At 40.2% G+C, this 16,964-nt stretch overlaps 1 protein-coding gene and 2 non-coding genes across 3 annotated transcripts in view; all 3 read right to left on the bottom strand.

Annotated features, from left to right (window-relative positions):
- Uba2 (ubiquitin like modifier activating enzyme 2) overlaps positions 1 to 10,589 on the bottom strand; it is a 44,254-nt gene extending 33,665 nt beyond the window's left edge. The window contains exons 1-5 of the mRNA XM_047527800.1: positions 10,398 to 10,589; positions 7,010 to 7,093; positions 5,176 to 5,246; positions 2,964 to 3,028; positions 267 to 367 (exon numbers count right to left, since the gene is read on the bottom strand). Of these exons, the coding sequence (XP_047383756.1) occupies positions 267 to 367; positions 2,964 to 3,028; positions 5,176 to 5,246; positions 7,010 to 7,093; positions 10,398 to 10,535 (459 nt within the window). The 5' untranslated portion in view covers positions 10,536 to 10,589. The remainder of the gene's footprint in view (positions 1 to 266; positions 368 to 2,963; positions 3,029 to 5,175; positions 5,247 to 7,009; positions 7,094 to 10,397) is intronic.
- Positions 5,861 to 5,933, bottom strand: Trnam-cau (transfer RNA methionine (anticodon CAU)). The gene has a single exon. It is a non-coding gene; the product is annotated as a tRNA-Met (tRNA).
- A 4,319-nt stretch (positions 10,590 to 14,908) lies between the features above and the next one.
- On the bottom strand, positions 14,909 to 14,981 carry Trnas-uga (transfer RNA serine (anticodon UGA)). Its single transcript has one exon. It is a non-coding gene; the product is annotated as a tRNA-Ser (tRNA).
- Between the last annotated feature and the right edge of the window lie 1,983 nt (positions 14,982 to 16,964).

Raw genomic sequence — 16,964 nt, 5'->3', positions numbered from 1 at the left:
ACCTAAAGTTTATTTATTTTCTCCTTTTTTTTAGTATTGGGGACTGAACCCAGAGGTGCTCTATATCCCCAGACTTTTATACTTTTTTGAGACAGAGTCTCTCTAAGTTTCTGAACTGGGGCTTGAACCTGCATTTCTCCTGCCTCAGTCTCTCAAGTAGCTGGGATTATAGGTGTGCACACTATACCAGGCTCCAAAGTTTATTTCTTCCCTCCCTAAGGTCTCAAATAAACATTTGAAAAGTGAAACACAAAAATTTTCTTTACCTTTTTGATAGTAGTTACTTGTCCAAGATAACCAGCAGTCCCACTCTCAATAAGAGGAACATCAGCTGCCAGACACATCCTATTAACATGGTTTCGTGCAGCTAGAAGAAAAATAGTTAGCAAAAGAGTTTTTATAAACACAAATTAGTAAGCATTAACGAGGACAACATTTATCCAAACATTTCTGGTTTTTAGTTTATGTACAATTTTCTTTTCTTTCTTTCTTTTTTTTTTTTTTTTTTGTGGTGCTGGGGATTTGAACCCAGGGCCTTGTGCTTATGAGACAAGCACTCTACCAACTGAGCTATATCCCCAGTCCCATGTGTACAATTTTCTAATGGCTATGGCTAGAGGAATACAACTGCTTATTATAGACATTTCTAAGACACATTAGCTTAGCATCTTTTAAAATACGAAATTTCTATCACAAATTTACTCCAAGCCAAGCATAGTGGCGTGTGCCTGTAATCCCAGCAGCTAAGAAGGCTAAGGCAAAAGCATCACAAGTTGGAGGCCAGCCTCAGCAATTTACTGAGACCCTGTCTCAAAATAAAAAGGATTGGAAATGTAGCTCAGTGATAAAAAAACAAAACAAAACAAAACAAAAAAAACTTGGATTCAATTCCCAGTACCAAGAAAAGATTTACTCCAAGAAAAGCATACCTAGAAACAATTTTTAAATTCCAAAATTCCAAAGTACTAGGGCTGGGAGTGTTCACTTGCCTAGCATGCTCAAGGTCCTGGGCTCATTCCATGCCCAGCATTGGGGAAGGAAAAAAAAAAATCAAAGTGCTACCTTTCTCTTCTATTGCTGTACTATTCTGTAATTATAAGGTAATACATATAAGTGAATGAAGAACAAATAAGGCAGTTAAAGATTAGGAAAGAAAAGATGAATTAGGTTAAAAGAATCATTCAGACTTTCGATGTTTTTCTTTTTGGTATTTCTGGTCCAAAATTATTACAAAACTTACTTGACAGAAATACTTCTACATGTGGAAGTAATTACAGGCAAGGAATATTGTTCAAGTATTTTCCCCCACATTCCAGACACACAGATTTGTTAACACTGACTGGTTATACAAAACTGGGTTATATGCAACACCATCCTATGTCATCAAATGCTTAAATACAATATTAAAATGTGTGCATTTTGCAGAGTGTGGGGTTGCATGCCTGTAATCCCAGCAACTCGGGAGGCTGATTCCAAGTTCAAAGTCAGTCTCAGCAACTTAGAGAGGCCCTAAGCAACTTAGCAAGACCCTTTTTCAAAATAAGAAAGGACTAGAAATGGGGCTCAGTGGTTAAGTGCACCTGGGTCAAATCCCCAGTAACTCAGATCCCCCCAAAGTATACATCTAATACAATCTAGTCTAGCCAGGTATGGAGATACACACCTATAATCCCAGCTACTAGGAAAGCTGAGGCAGGAGGATCTTAAAATTCAAGCCCACTCTGGGCAATATATTATACCCTATTGTAAAATTAAAAAAACAAGAACATTGGGGATATATTACTGAGGAAAACCACTTGCCCAGCATAGTGTGAGGTCACAGATTTAATTCCCAGCACCACCCTCACCCCAAAAAATCCAGTCTAGTATCTTATACAGCAATGGATACACTTAAAATAATCAAAGGTCAGGCAGAGTGGCACACACCTGTAATTCCAGCAACTCTGGAGGTTAAGGCAAAACAATCTCAAGTTCAAGGCCAGCCTCTGCAATTCCATGAGGCCCTACAACTTAGTAAAACCCTATCTCAAAATAAAAATAAAAAGGGCTGGGGGGCTGGGGAGATAGCTCAGCTTGTAGAGTGCTTGCCTCGCAAGCACAAGGCCCCGAGTTCGATCCCCAGTACCGCAAAAAAAAAAAAAAAAAAAGGGGGGGGGGAGGCTGGGGATTTAGCTCAGTGGTAAAACACTCCTGGGTTTAATTCCCAGTACAAAGGGATTTAAAAAAAAAAAAAAAAAAAAAAAAAAGCGCCATGGCTTTTAACTTAATCATTTCATTCCCAAAACATTGGGCTTTATCCTTGATGGCACTTTAGAATCATCTGAGAAGTTTTAAAATGTTGTTCAGTCCCACTCATACAGTGTTTTAACTGGTCTTCATTGAGACCTGGGCAGTCATCTTCCTTAAGTCTCCACATAAGCAAACTCTCACTATATTTAAAGTGCCCTAGCAAGGAAACAAACTCATCCACCTGAGTATGACCCTATACAGTCATACTCTTTTAGAACTTTTAACGTCCCCATTTATACCTTTTGGTTGAATATTAAAGTATGTGATGGCTAAATTCCTACCTGGAAAAAAAAAGCAGTTCTAGAAAAAACTCTAAGTGGCAAGTTTTTTGGTTTTTGTGTTTTGGCACTGGGAACTGAATCCAGGGGTACTTTAACACTGAGCTACATTCCTAGACCTTCTGAGACAGGGTTCACTAAGTTGGTGAAGTTCTCATTAAATTGTTGAGGCTGGCCTCGAACTTGCAAGCCTCCTGACTCAAACTCCTGAATCACTGGGATTATAGGCATGTGCCGTGATGCTTGGCCCAACTGGCAAGTTTTTAACCTGGTCTTACTTCCTTTTAGTTCTTTGAAGTTTTAACTCATAAAAAAAATTTAATACTAAATTTCTAGAAAGCTTTAATACGGGAAAGGGAAAATACAGGGATATTCAGAATAATAAAATAATCTTACCTCTATTATCTAATGCATTCATGACCAATATAAACTGTCGAAAAAATTCCACATTATAGTCTGGGCTACAAAGCAAAATAAAAAGGTCAACAAAACCAGCCTTATACAAGTCTTCACAGTATAATACAAAATTCTGAAACATGTAATAAAGTAACAACAGCAAAATATAACTGATATTAAGAGTATACACCATATAAAATCTGACTTTTCCCAAATACAAGCAGATTTAAATTATCTCCTTCAAATTCCTATGCTTTTTGGCCAGTTACCTAGGGCGCAAGAACAGGATCTCAAACTAACAGAAAGATGGCATGACCTCACTAGTCCCACCAGGCCTTCGCAGGGCAGCAAGTGCCTGGGAACATATAAAGAACACATTCCCAGGATCTGCTTGGCCTATGGCTTCACTCCACATGGTCTGAATCAGGCAGGGCTCAGGCCCCTAGGGTCTCTGCTTTTAGCACACTGGGAAAACAACACAGGATAAAAGGGTTATAGGGCTATAGGCAGGTCTGTAGACCAAACATCCAGAGGAAAAAAATAAGCTAAAGATACAAATGCCCTTATGAGAAAGCATAAGACTGTCTCTAATTCCAGTATCTCAAACAAGGACTATTTTTAATACCATTTACTTATGAGCTAGAGAGCAACTATAGATAAAGGATAACTTGGGGATGAGAATGTGACTCAGTGATAGAACACTTGCCTAGCATGCCCAAAGCTCTAAGGTTCAATCTCAGCACCACAGAAGAAGAAAAAAAGATAATTTATATCCAGAGTTCCTTTGCTTAAATGCCTCCAAAATTAAATGTTTACTGTATTTATCTTTACTAAGTGTGTGTGTATATATACATACACACACACACACACACATATATCTATGTGTATATATAAACAAAATTACTGACCCACTATAATTCCCAGTGTTAAATTCCCAAGTCAGTCTTGATAAACAGATTATTTTGGAAGGGAACCTTTTAAACTAAAAAGGGGACAACTAAAGTCAATCAGATTTAAAGATGTTTAAATCATTATATACAAGGATATCTTACAGTTTAAAACATCTTATTTAAAACAGAACAGAGGGCTGGGGAGATAGCTCAGCTGGTAGAGTGCTTGCCTTGCAAGCACAAGGCCCTGAGTTCGATCCCCAGTACCGCCAAAAACAAAAAAAAAAAAAAACAATAAAACAGAACAGAGAGTTGGGCACAGTGGCACATGCCTATAATCCCAGCAACTCGAGAGGCTAAGGAAGGAGGATCCCAAGTTCAAAACCAGCCTCAACAAAAGCAATGTGCTAAACAACTCAGTGAGATCTCATCTCTAAATAAAACATAAAATAGGGCTGGGGATGTGGCTCAGTGATTGAGACATGAATTCAATCTCTGGTACTCCCCCGCTCCACAGAACTGAGTGCAATGGTACAGGCTATAATTCCAGCAACTTGGGAGACTGAGGTAGGAGGATCACCAGTTTAAGGACAGCCTCAGCAACTCAGGGAGACTCTTATCTCAAAATAATATCTCAAAATAAAATATAGGGCTGGGGAGATAGCTCAGTTGGTAGAGTGCTCGCCTCACAAGCACTAAGGCCCTGAGTTCAATCCCCAGTACTGCAAAAAAAAATAAAAATTAAAAAAAATAATAAAATAAAATAAAATATAAAAAGGACTGGGGATGGTCAGGCGTGGTGGCGCATGCCTATAATCCCAGTGGCTCAGGAGGCTGAGGCAGGAGGATCTTGAGTTCAAAGCCAGCCTCAGCGAAAGTGAGGCACTAAGCATCTCAATGAGACCCTGTCTCTAAATAAAATACAAAAATAGGGCTGGGGATGCAGCTCAGTGGTTGAGTGACCCTGAGTTCAATCCCCAGTACCCACCCATGCCAAAAAGGACTGGGGATGTAGGTCAGTATAAAGCACTTCTGGGATCATTTCAAAGCATGAAACAACAACAAAAATACAAAGGTCTTTTATAAGTGTCCAACTAACTTATTAACAACATTAAAATCTTATCACTTATCTAAATCATATAAATATACATAGCCTGGTAGAAAAAATAGCACTTCACAAACTACCAGATTTTCATTAAAATTCTTTTTGAAAAAGTATGATGATTCTGGGCACACATTTCTGGCTAATAAAAATAACATGTTTAAGTTTAATTAAAAATTCACAGCAAACACAACTTTGCAATATAATAATTAGAGCATACTTCATGATGCTGTCATGGTAAGCTACAATATTAGCTTTCGGGTAAAACTGCAGTACACTTTCTTTGGCAACCTGGAAAACAAACGACAGTAAATTACTATACCTTTTATTTTTTTTTTTTAAATATTTGAAATGTACTTCTGGCAGACAAATACTGTTAACTCATGTACTTACATAGTAACCTTATCTATATTAAACACTAAAGAAATTTTTAAATGTGATAAAATTTCATAAAGATTAAATTATATCACATCATCATATTTATAAAACAGACCAACCCTCTCCTACACCATACCATGCTCCCTTCTGAATGAACTGTGAGCTTCAGGAAAAACATAAAATGTGGGGATTGGGCATAACTTAGTGACAAAAGTGCTTAAGTAGCACACATGACACCTTAGGTTCAATATCTACCATCACAAGAGAAAAAAAAAAAAAAAGAAAGAAAGAAAAAGAAAATGATTGTATACAGGGCTAGGGATGTGGCTCAGTGGTAGTGCTTGCCTAGCACATGCAAGGTCCTGGGTTTGATCCCCAGGACTGCAAAGAAAGAAAAGAAAAGAAGAAAGAAACAAAACAAACAACTGTGTGCACTGCAAAAGCCAATGTCATTCAAAACAAAACCTTAAATAACAATCTAGCCAAGTTTTTTTGTTTTTTTTTTTTTTTGTTTTGTTTTCTTTTTTTGGTGGTACTGGGGATTGAACCCAGGGCCTTGTGCTTATGAGGCAAGCACGCTACCAACTGAGCTATATCCCCAGCCCTAGACAAGTTTAATTACAATGATACACAGAGGTAAAGATTGCTTTGAGCAAGGTGAAGGGGCGCACACTTGTAATCCCAGTGGCTTGGGAGGCTGAGGCAGGAAGACTCCAAGTTCAAAGCCAGACTCAGCAATTTAGGAAGGCCCTAAGCAACTCAGAAAGATTGTAAAAAAAAAAAAGGGATGGGGATGTGGCTCTCAGTGGTTAAGCACCCCTGGGTTCAATTCCCAGTACCAAAAACAGGCAAAAAAAAAAAAAAAAAAAAAAAAGCCTGTTTTGAGAGGAAGACCTCACTTTGTGCTTTAAGTCTAAAAGGTTTACAGCAAAGTACCACTGGAGAAAGGAGCCAAAATATGAAAAACAAAAGAAAATAGAACTAGGAGTTGGACAAAAGGACTCACAGAGAGAAAAGATGTTTCAAGAACAGAAATCACCAAGAATAATATTCAAGACTGTAGCTTCTCTTGCTACAAAGAAGCAGCCAACCTCTAGGGGGTATAGGAAAACAAGGCTCATCCCATGGAAATCAGAAATTTAAATGTGAAGATGACACAACAGTCACACCAATTACAGGATTAAGTAGAACATTTCAATTTCCTTTGTAGACCAAAGACAGCGGGTTGGGTCTTTGGTCCTTCCTTCGATTGTATCTTTTTATTCTCCATAAACACTCAGTTTAAAGAGACAGCTTTACCCATTTTCTTCCTCTTATAAGACAAGCAAAATTAAGCCATTCTGGCTCATTGTCCCATTAACAGAACAACTAAAAAACTTAAATTGGGCAAAATATACCACTATGGTAACTTTAAAATAAATACTTATGTTTTTAGAGCTCCATTCCTTTGGGAAAATAGGTGAAAATAATAATATTCATTAATATAAATGTCACTGCCATTAAATGATAACTGTAATAATAAGCTCTAGATTATCATGTCCAACCTATTCTAATGCACCTGTGCCAATTTCATTAAAATATTTGCAGAATTGAAAACTCAGGACTTAATGGTTAATCTGGTATCATAAATAAAAGATTCATCAAAGGATTATACAAACAGTATGAGAAATAGTTACCTGTGCCTTTGATCTTCCAACATGTTTCTTTTGAAACAAAAACTGCCTGTTGAGGTTACTGACATCAATAGTATCCAGATCAATCTACAAATGCATAAACCCCAGATAAATTACAAATGTTGTGGTTATGTTTGAGCAATATCACTATCCTTAGCATCCACAACCCAGAACTTTTTAATATTTGCTACATTAGTAGAGAAAATGCTTTGCAAACCAGTTATACCAAAACTGCTAAACTGTGGGGAACGGTGGCGCCTAGCTGTAATCTCATTGACTTGGAAGGCTGAGACTGGAGAATCACAAGTATGAGACCAGCCTCAGCAACTTAGTGAGACCCAGTCTCAAAATTAAAATAAACATAAAAAGGGCTGGGGTCATGGCTCAGTGGTTAAGCACCCCTCAATTCAATCCCAGGTACCTCTTCCATTCTTTAAAAGAATGGCTTTTTGTTTGTTTAATCATCCCTGTAAATACTTTCAGAAAATTTCTTTGAAGGCATTAAAATATATATGAATAATTTATTGAAAATATAAAATTTAGCCTGGCATGGTGGTACATGTCTATAATTCCAGCTACTTAGGAGACCAAGGCAGGAGAATCACAAATTCAAGGCCAGGTCAGGCAATTTATTAAAACCCTGTCTCAAAATAAAAAACTGAAAGGGCTGGAGATGGGGCTCAGTGGCAAAGCACTCCTAGGTTCAACCTCCATGAAAGAAAGAAAAAAAAAAAAAAAAAAGTGCATGGGTAAACTAATGGAGAATTAAATTTATATATATATATATATATATAATATACATGTAAATGTATATACACATATAAATCCTAAACCACAATCTAATTTCTTTCAAATCTAATATAAATTTTACTGTACCCTGTCATTTTTATTAAATAATATGTGACAATCAGATTTAGTAAATTTTTGCTGCCTTCTCTAATTTAAGTCTTCTTTATATACTATATTTCACTTACAATTATTTCCTGAGGACTAGAAGAGAACTTTTCTACATATGGTTAAAAAGAAGTGTCATGTTTTAAGTCTCACCTAATCGCTGCCTAAAAATAAATATAAGAAATATAAGAAGGCCTGGGGATGTAGCTCAGAGGTAGAGCTCTTGCCAGTATGCAGGAGGCCCTGGGTTAGAGCCACTGAACTGCAAACAAACAAAAAAGAGTAAATATAAGGAGCCTGATGCCATGGTACACACTTGTAATCCCGGCTATTCAAGAGGCTGAGGCAAGAAGATCACAAGTTTTCAGACCACGTAGGCAATTTAGCAAGATCCTGCCTCAAAATTTAAAAATAAAATAGACTGGGGATGGAGCTCAGTAGTAAAGTGCCCCTGAGTTCAACTCCCAGTAGCCCCCCACAAAAAATGGCTAAAATAATTTTCATTTAATTTCAATAAACTTAATAAACAGTAATCAATGTTCTAAGTGTAGTTATAAGTGTAGGTGAGCACGTGGGCTGCAAGAGCAATTAGTTACTGGGGAAGCTGTAGCAGGAGGCTCTAAGGTAGGAGGCCAATCTGGTCAACAGAATACACCTCAAAACAAAAACCACACAAAAAAATAGTCTATGTTGTACACCACCACCCCAGCTCCCCGCCATTGAACTCAGGGCCTTGGGCATACTAGGAAATCACTCTACTATTGAGTTACATTCCCAGTCCTCATGTTCTAATTGTGAAAAATTCTAACAATGTTGGTTATTATTTGTGAACACTGTCAAAACATATAACCATCTAAGCATTTATTTGTACTAATTTTACTACAAAATTAAGTGAAATATAACTATATTAAAAAGTATAACCTTTTATTTTCTAGGTTCCCACGTCACTATTTGGGAGAAGTATTGAACCCAGGGACAGCAGGGCACTATGGAAGCATGCTGTAATCCCACACTGAGACAGGAGGATCATGAGTTCAAAGCCAGCCTCAGCAATTTAGGGAGACAGGTTTCTAGATAAAATGTTTTTTAAAAAGGGCTGGGGGGGGGGGGGGGGGGGGGCTGGGACTGTAGCTCAGTGGTAGAGTGCTTGCCTAGCATGGTGTGAAGGTTTGATCCTCAGCACCACATAAAGATAAATAAAAAAAGGTATTTGTCTATCTACAACTAAAACAATTATTTAAAAAATAAAAAAGGGCTGGGGATATGGCTCAGTGGTTAAGCCCCCCAGGTTTAATCCCCGGTACAAAACCAACAACAAATAGAAAGGGACAGTAATTTACCACAGAGCTACATCCCCAGCATCTCCGCCTTTTTTGGAGACTGGGTCATAAAAAACTGATGTGGCTGCCTCTCCTTCAACTTGTGATGCTTCTGCCTCGGCCTCTCGAATTGCTGGGAAATTCATTATCTTATCTATTACTAAAGGCTTAAGAAAGTACCAGTACTTATCAGCATATTTGGATTTGTGGTACAGAACTGCATGTAAAAATTAACCACAGAAGAAAACCTGTGTTCTTTCCTTCTAATCATTCCTTAGTTCAGTCTGCCACCATTCATTCATTTTTTAGAATACGCTCTGTCACCTCTACTTTTTTGTTTTCTTTCCACGTTGCCAGTATTACTTTAAGACACTTTTAAACTCACATCCAAGATCCAGGTGATATCTCCAATCTCTAAAAAACAACTTGACTTAAAGTTACAGTAGCTTCCTGTCGTCGTATGCCAACGCAAAAGTTAAAAACCTAACCACATCTTGAATGAAATAAGCGAGTGTACCTATGCTGTACTCAGCGGAGGAGCGCGAACCCCAAAGGAGTCCTGCCACTTGCTTCGTGACCCAGGGTAAGTTACTAAATCCCATTGCATCTCACTTTCCTCATCTGTTAAAAATAAAATGAGATGAAAACAGTGCACACACATGGGGTGGTGGTAAAGATCAAATGAGTTAATGCGTGTAAACCTCTCGAGACTAGCGCTCGGGATGCGTGGTTGCTATTAAAGCTGTCCTCTGGGTCGGTATTTCTGAGTTAGGGGAGACCTTCCAATTAAAGTCACAACATCCACGAGAGACTCAATCCCCTCCTGCACCTCAGTGCAACTGGGAAACAGTTTCAAAGTGAAACGGTACGAGGCCATCGCTTCGAGACGCCACAAACTGGCGCTGTCCGGGGGCCGGGGGGGGGGGGGGGGGGAGCAGCGGCCCCGCGACGGAGCGTCCGGAAGACCCGGGCCCGCGGCCTCCCAGCGCCCCGAACAGGCCCGACGTGCGAAGGCACGCCCCGTCCCTGTCGTGCAGCTCCCTCTAAACAGGCAGCCACGACCCAGGGCCTCCTGGACCGCTCCCGGCTCCCCAAATCCGGTAGCGAACTCTGGGCCCCAAGCCCCCCGGCTCCCGCACCACAGCCCGCCATTCAGCCTACGCGCGCCCGACCCTCACCAGGTCGATGTGAGAGAAGCCGGTGAGCACTAGGTTCTTAAGGAGCTCGCAGCCGATGCCGCCCGCGCCCACCACCAGCACCCGGCCCCCAGCCACGGCCTCAGCCAGCTCCCGGGGAAGCCCCCGAGACAGTGCCATGGCGGGACGTCCACGAGCCGCGGCGGAGGCGGAGGCGGGAGAACTGAGCCGCGCCCGGAAGCGGGTGGGGGAAGGGCGGCCCAGCTTCCGCTCCTGCGCAGTGCGGCCGCCAGTCGGCGCCAGGCAGGCGGAGCCCGCGATCTGACTAGTTGTGGTGACCCTGGGCCCAGTCCTACCTCTTTGAGAGTGGTTCCCAGACCTCCAACTAGGAAAAGACCTGTAGTGCTCTTCATATATGTGCATAGACCTAGTTTTCCGCCTAAGAAGTTCTTTAAGGTCGTTTTTAGGCTGGGGTTTGAACTCCCAACCAAGACTTATTGTGGATTGGAAAACTGCCCTATATGTAAAGAGCTCTTACAAATTATCAGAAAACATTGCAGAGCACGTACTTAGCACGTGTGAGACCTGAGTTTGAGTCCCAGCATTACAAAAAACAACAACAAACATGCAAAATCGCGTTGGGATTAGTTTCACCTATTAATGGCAAAAGAAAAAATATATAACATTATGTCATCAAAGGATAGTGAAACAAACACTCTACAATATTATGATATATATTTTGGTCTTTGTCCAATTCTTGCTCTCCCTAAGGCAGACTACGGAAACTAGATTGTCTCTTCTCCAAGGTAGGTCATAGAAACTCTAATCTTCCCCCACCTTTCTGTATTGGAGTTGGTCATAAAGAAAAAGTTTTTCTTTCCTTGCAGTACAGGGGTTAACCTGTTACTGAAAACTCAGTCTTATCCCCATGCCAATTTAATAAGGAGGACACAGTTTTGAGAAAAAGGAAGGTTTATTGCTTTGCTAGCAAGGAGAAGCACAGGGGACTTTTGTCTAGAGCTGTGATTCTGCCCATCAGGAGAACGCATGCTTTTAAAGAATCTCTTCACAGTTTACATTACTTGTATGCCCTGATGCAGGTCCCAGGTGTGCCCTGATGGTGTGTAGAAATTTACTTGTTAAGCGGAGCATGGTGGTGCATGCCTATAATCCCAGCGGCTCCCGAAGCTAAGGCAGGAGGTTTGCAAATTCAAAGCCAGCTTCAGCAATTTAGAGCAGTCACAAGTAACTTAGCAAGACCCTGTCTCAAAATAAAGAATAAAAAAACTGGAAATGTATGGCTCAGTGATTAAGCGCTCCTGTGTTCAATCCCTGGTGGCCCCCAACCCCCAAATAAAAGAAAGAAAAGAAATGAATTTCTTAATTTGGGAGTTAGTCACTTCCTAGATCTTCTGGTGACATCTCCTGGTGGTGGGTGTGTGCTCAAGAACAGATTAACTGTCTGGGATGGGAAAAGGTAATCTTGTTCCCTGCCCTCAGGAAGAGGAAGAAGAAAAGAAAAATATGTCCCTTTTAAAATAAGCCACAGAGCAGTGAGGGCTGTGTTCAAAAGGTGAAGTGAACCACTGTTACAAACCCAGATGTGCTCGGCCACTGAGTCACATCTCCAGCCCTTTCATTTTTTTTATTTTGAGACTGGGTTTCCCTAATCTGACCTGGCTGTCCAGAAACTGCCATCCTTCTGCCTCATCCTCCAGAGTTGCTGGGTTGCGCCACTGTACTCAGCTTCCATAAAGAATTTGCTAACCTACTCTGATAGTAGGTCATAAGACCTGTTTCATTCCAGAGAGGTCCTGCCCCTGCCCTGAAGGGAGGCATGTTGCACAGAGAGGTCAAGAAATTACTGAACAGAGGCTTTGTTGGGTTTCCCCACTCAGCTTATGAGCATTAGATCACACCCTCTGTGTCCAGTCACATTTCTACAAGGTTGTCCATCCTTCAATTATACCTATGCAAGAAGTCTGTGAAAACCCAAAGAACAGGCTTAAGGCTGGACACTTGTCCAGATAGCCAAACCCATGAATATTAGCCCAGAGAGGGCTGGGAAGCTCCACGCCTGATCTCCAACACCACGCCTTATGCTCCTTTTCATCTGCAACTTTTGTAACATCCTTTACAATAAACTAGTCAATTTGTTTCCCTAAGTTGTGTGAGCCACTCCAACAAATTGGACTCAAGAAGGGGGTTATGGGAACCCCATGTAGAGCTGATGGGTCAGAAGTACAGGTAAAATAATCTGGGTCTTGCAACTGGCATCTTAGGTAGGACAGCAGAGAGTCTGGAGGCTTGAACCTTCAACCCTGTAGGATCTGAGGGTATCTCTAGGTAGTGTCAGAACACCTACCTGGTGTTCACCACTGCAGAATTGATTGCTTGCTTAGTGTGTGTGAGAAAACTCCCACACATCTGGGGTCAGAAATGACCTTTGTCAGGTGCCAAAAATATGCAATGGAGAAAAGATAGCCTCTTCAACAAATGGTGCTGGGAAAACTGGAAGTCCATATGCAACAGAATGAAATTAAACCCCTCTCACCCTGAACAAAAATCAACTCACAATGGATCAAGGATCTTGAAATCAGACCAGAGACCCTGCATCTTATAGAAGAAAAAGTAGGTCCAATCTTCACCTTGTTGGCTTAGGATCAGACTTCCTTAACAGGACTCCCATAGCACAAGAAATAAAAAGCAAGAATCAACAACTGGGATAGATTCAAAATAAATAGCTTTCTCTCAGGAAAGGAAACTATCAGCAATGCGAAGAGAGAGCCTTACAGAGTGGGAGAATATCTTTGCCACTTATACTTCAGATAGAGCACTAATTTCCAGAATATATAAGAACTCAAAAAACTCTACACCAAGAATACAAATAACCCAATCAACAAATGGATTAAGGCTATGAACAGACAATTCACAGAAGATCTACAAGCAATCACAAACATGAAAAAATGTTCTCCATCTTTAGTAATAAGAGAAATGCAAATCAAAACTACACTAAGATTCCATCTCACCCCAATTAGAATGGCAATTATCAAGAATACAAGCAACATACGTATTGGAGAGGATGTGGGGAAAAAGGTACACTCCTTCATTGCTGGTGGGGCTGCAAATTAGTGCAGCCACTCTGGAAAGCAGTGTGGAGATTCCTTAGAAAACTTGGAATGGACCTACCATTTGACCCAGCTATCCCACTCCTCGGCCTATACCCAAAGGACTTAAAATCAGCATACTACAGAGATATAGCCACATCAATGTTCATAGCTGCTCAATTCACAATAGCCAGACTGTGGAACCAACCTAGATGTTCTTCAATTGATGAATGGATAAAGAAACTGTGGTATATATATATATACACAATGGAATATTACTCAACTATAAAGAATAATAAAATTATGGCATTTGCAGGCAAATGGATGAAATTGGAGAATATCATGCTAAGTGAGATAAGGCAATCTCAAAAATCCAAAAGGCGAATGATCTCACTGATAAGCGGATGATGACACATAATGGGGGAGTCGGAGGGGGGTAAGAATGGAGGAAGGAGGGACTGTATAGAGGGAAAAGAGGGGTGGGAGGGGTGGGGGGAAGTAAAAGTAACAGAATGAATCAAACATCATTACCCTATGTAAATGTATGATTATGCAAATGGTATGCTGTTCCTCCATGTACCAACAGAAACAACATGTATCCCATTTGTTTACAATAAAAATAAATTAAAAAAAAAAAAAAGAAATGATCTTTGTCGTGAAAAATGTAGTAGGAAAAAAAGTCTGAGTTGAAATTTGGGGGTTTTGTTATGTTTCTTTCCCAATGTATTTCACACGCTTCGATATGCTTCAGGTAAACATTCTAAAAAAAAAAAAAAAAAAATTCTACTGCTAGGCACAGTGGTGTATGCCTGGAAACCCAGTGACTGGGGAGACTGAGACAGGAGGACTGCAAGTACAAGCCAGCCTCAGCAATTTAGCAAGGCCCTAAGCACCTTAGCAACCCTATCTCAAAATAAAAAATTAAAAGGACTGAGATGAGCTGGGTTTGTGGCTCAGTGGGTGAGCACTTGCCTAGCATGTGTGAGGCACTGGGTTCAATTCTTTGTACATTAAAATAAATAAATAAATAAAAATATTGTCTGCATCCACAGCTAAAAATATTTTTAAAAGGTGGGGGGGTGGCTGGAGATGTGGCTCAGTGGTTAAGTTCCCTTTGGTTCAATGCCCTGTACTGAAAAAAAAGAAGAAATGATTCTAGGGACTGGAGCTGTAGCTCAGTGGTAGAGTGCTTGTCAAGCACAGTGAGGCACTGGGTTCAATCCTCAGCATCATATATAAACAAATAAAATAAAAGTATGCTGTCCATCTATAACTACAAAAAATAAAAATAAAGAAAAGATTCTAGAAGGGAATTTAGCAGTATGATTTTAAAAACCTACAACTGGGCAAGGTTTTATTATTGGTTCTTTTGTTTTATTTTTTGACAGGGTCTCATTATGTTGCCCAGGCTGGCCTCCAACTCCTGGACATTTTTTTTTTTTTTTTTGGTGGTACTGGGGATTGAACCCAGGGCCTTGTGCATTCAAGGCAAGCACTCTACCAACTGAGCTATATCCCCAGCCCCCAACTCCTGGACTTAAGCAGTTCTTCCACCTCAGTCCCCTGAGTACCTAAGACTACAAGACATCAGATGTAGGACATGACACTCAGATGAAGATCAATTTTATCTTTTTTTTTTTTTTTGGTAGTGCTGGGCAAGCACTCTACACAGAGCTACACCCCAGCACTTGTGCACAGTTTTCATCTATTCATTCCAATTCTAGGGTTTTATCCTGTGCTGAACTGAGAGTGTAGCTCAGTGGTAGAGTGTTTCCCTAGCATGGTGGAGGCCCTGGGTTTGACTCCCAGCACCATACCACACAAATAAAGTGGGCATGGTGGCACAGTCCTGAATTGGGAGGCTAATACAGATGGATTGTTAAGTTGAGGTCCGGCAACTTAGCACTAAGCAATTTAGCAAGATCCTGTCTCAAAATAAAAATAAAAAGGGTTGGGAAAGTGGCTTAGAGGTAAAGTGCCCCTAGGTTCAATCCCCCTCACACACATAAAAAATAGAGATTTAACCTTAGTGATCAATGGTCATCACAACAAAAACTGGAAAAAAAACAATGGCTAAAATTTGTATAAAGTTTTGACATATAACTTAAAAAATACTTTCAACAATTACAAATTATGTCATAGAGAAAGTATCAATGGGGGAAATGTTTATAATAAATTTTAAATGAAAAAGATAGAAAACCATTTATACATGTAAGGATTCAGCTTAACCTGACTATAGCCACTTGAGTTGTAAACACCAGGATTGCTCCTGAGTAACCAGCTGTTTTCCCTGTGTGGTTTGCCAGCGCTCTATAAACAACAAAATCATTAGAAGAGATATGGGCTGTGGGACTAACTGATGCTGTAAGTGCTGGCATATGCCTGACATCCTTGATGTTAGCTTGAGATAAACCTGGACTCTATCTTCCAGCTGGGATGAAATCACTTTTGAACTCACCACTATATAAACCCCTTCCTGTAACCCATCTCGGAGACCCATTGGTCTTGCTGCTGTCTTTGACCACACTTCTATCATTAAATCCCAAATAAATTGTACTCTGTATAACCTGGGCCTGCCACTTTCTTCAGTCTCATAGCATCTTAGAACCAGTGCTTTTATACCATATTTTCCTCAAACAATACAATTTGTGTGTGTGTGTGTGGTGCTGGGGATTGAACCCAGGGCTTGGTGCATGCTAGGTAAGCACTCTGCCAACTGAGCTATATCCCCATCCCAATTGGATTATATTTTGTAAAACAAAAGAATTAATAAATAAAAGACAGGAAGAAAAAAACTACAGTATTTTTTTATGTTGGTATGTGTAGAATTGTAGATAATATTTATTAGTTCTTTGAACTTTTATGCTTCCCAAATTCTCATGCTCCATGAAGAACTTAAAAACAAAAATATAGACAAAAAAAAAAAAAAAAAAAAAAAAAATTGGGTCTGGGACAGCAACTCAGTGCTTAGCAGGAGAGAAGACCTGAGTTCAATTTCCAGCATCTCATACAGACAACTTATTAGAAGAAAGTAGAAAAACATTAAAAATGGAGAAAAATACTGTTTGACTTCTGTGGCCTACCAGCTGCTGGTTCAGCAACCACACCAAACTGGTCTATGAGGTAGCCTCAGGCTGCTGCTCTAATGCAGAAGTGGAAGAAGAACTAGGATCAACCATAGTGGAGGGCCCCTGTGTAATAGGTTGCTCAGTCCTTCTCCACAATTGGCTGAGCTCTCACAAAGGCACCACCCCACAGCTAAACCTAAAAGATGCCTCATGAGGCTAAACCTTCCTTCCCTCTCCTGACCCTGTAAATCAGTGATCTTCTTTGGCTTCTTTCTGCCTGTCCTGTGTTCCCTTGGCCTGGGCTAGGGTTGATGCCTAATTGAGGATTTTTGCTTTTCTTTTTCTTTCTTTCTTTTTTTTTTTTCATACAAAAACCTTTATTTACAGTTGAAAATTTGAGCACAGACAATTGTAGTTCTGAATCTGTGATACTT

This window comes from Sciurus carolinensis, chromosome 16, assembly GCF_902686445.1.
Source record: "Sciurus carolinensis chromosome 16, mSciCar1.2, whole genome shotgun sequence".
In the NCBI taxonomy this organism is placed as follows: domain Eukaryota; kingdom Metazoa; phylum Chordata; class Mammalia; order Rodentia; family Sciuridae; genus Sciurus; species Sciurus carolinensis.
The sequence above is the reverse complement of the archived record's forward strand: the minus strand, read 5'-3'. Positions and strand labels throughout refer to the sequence as shown.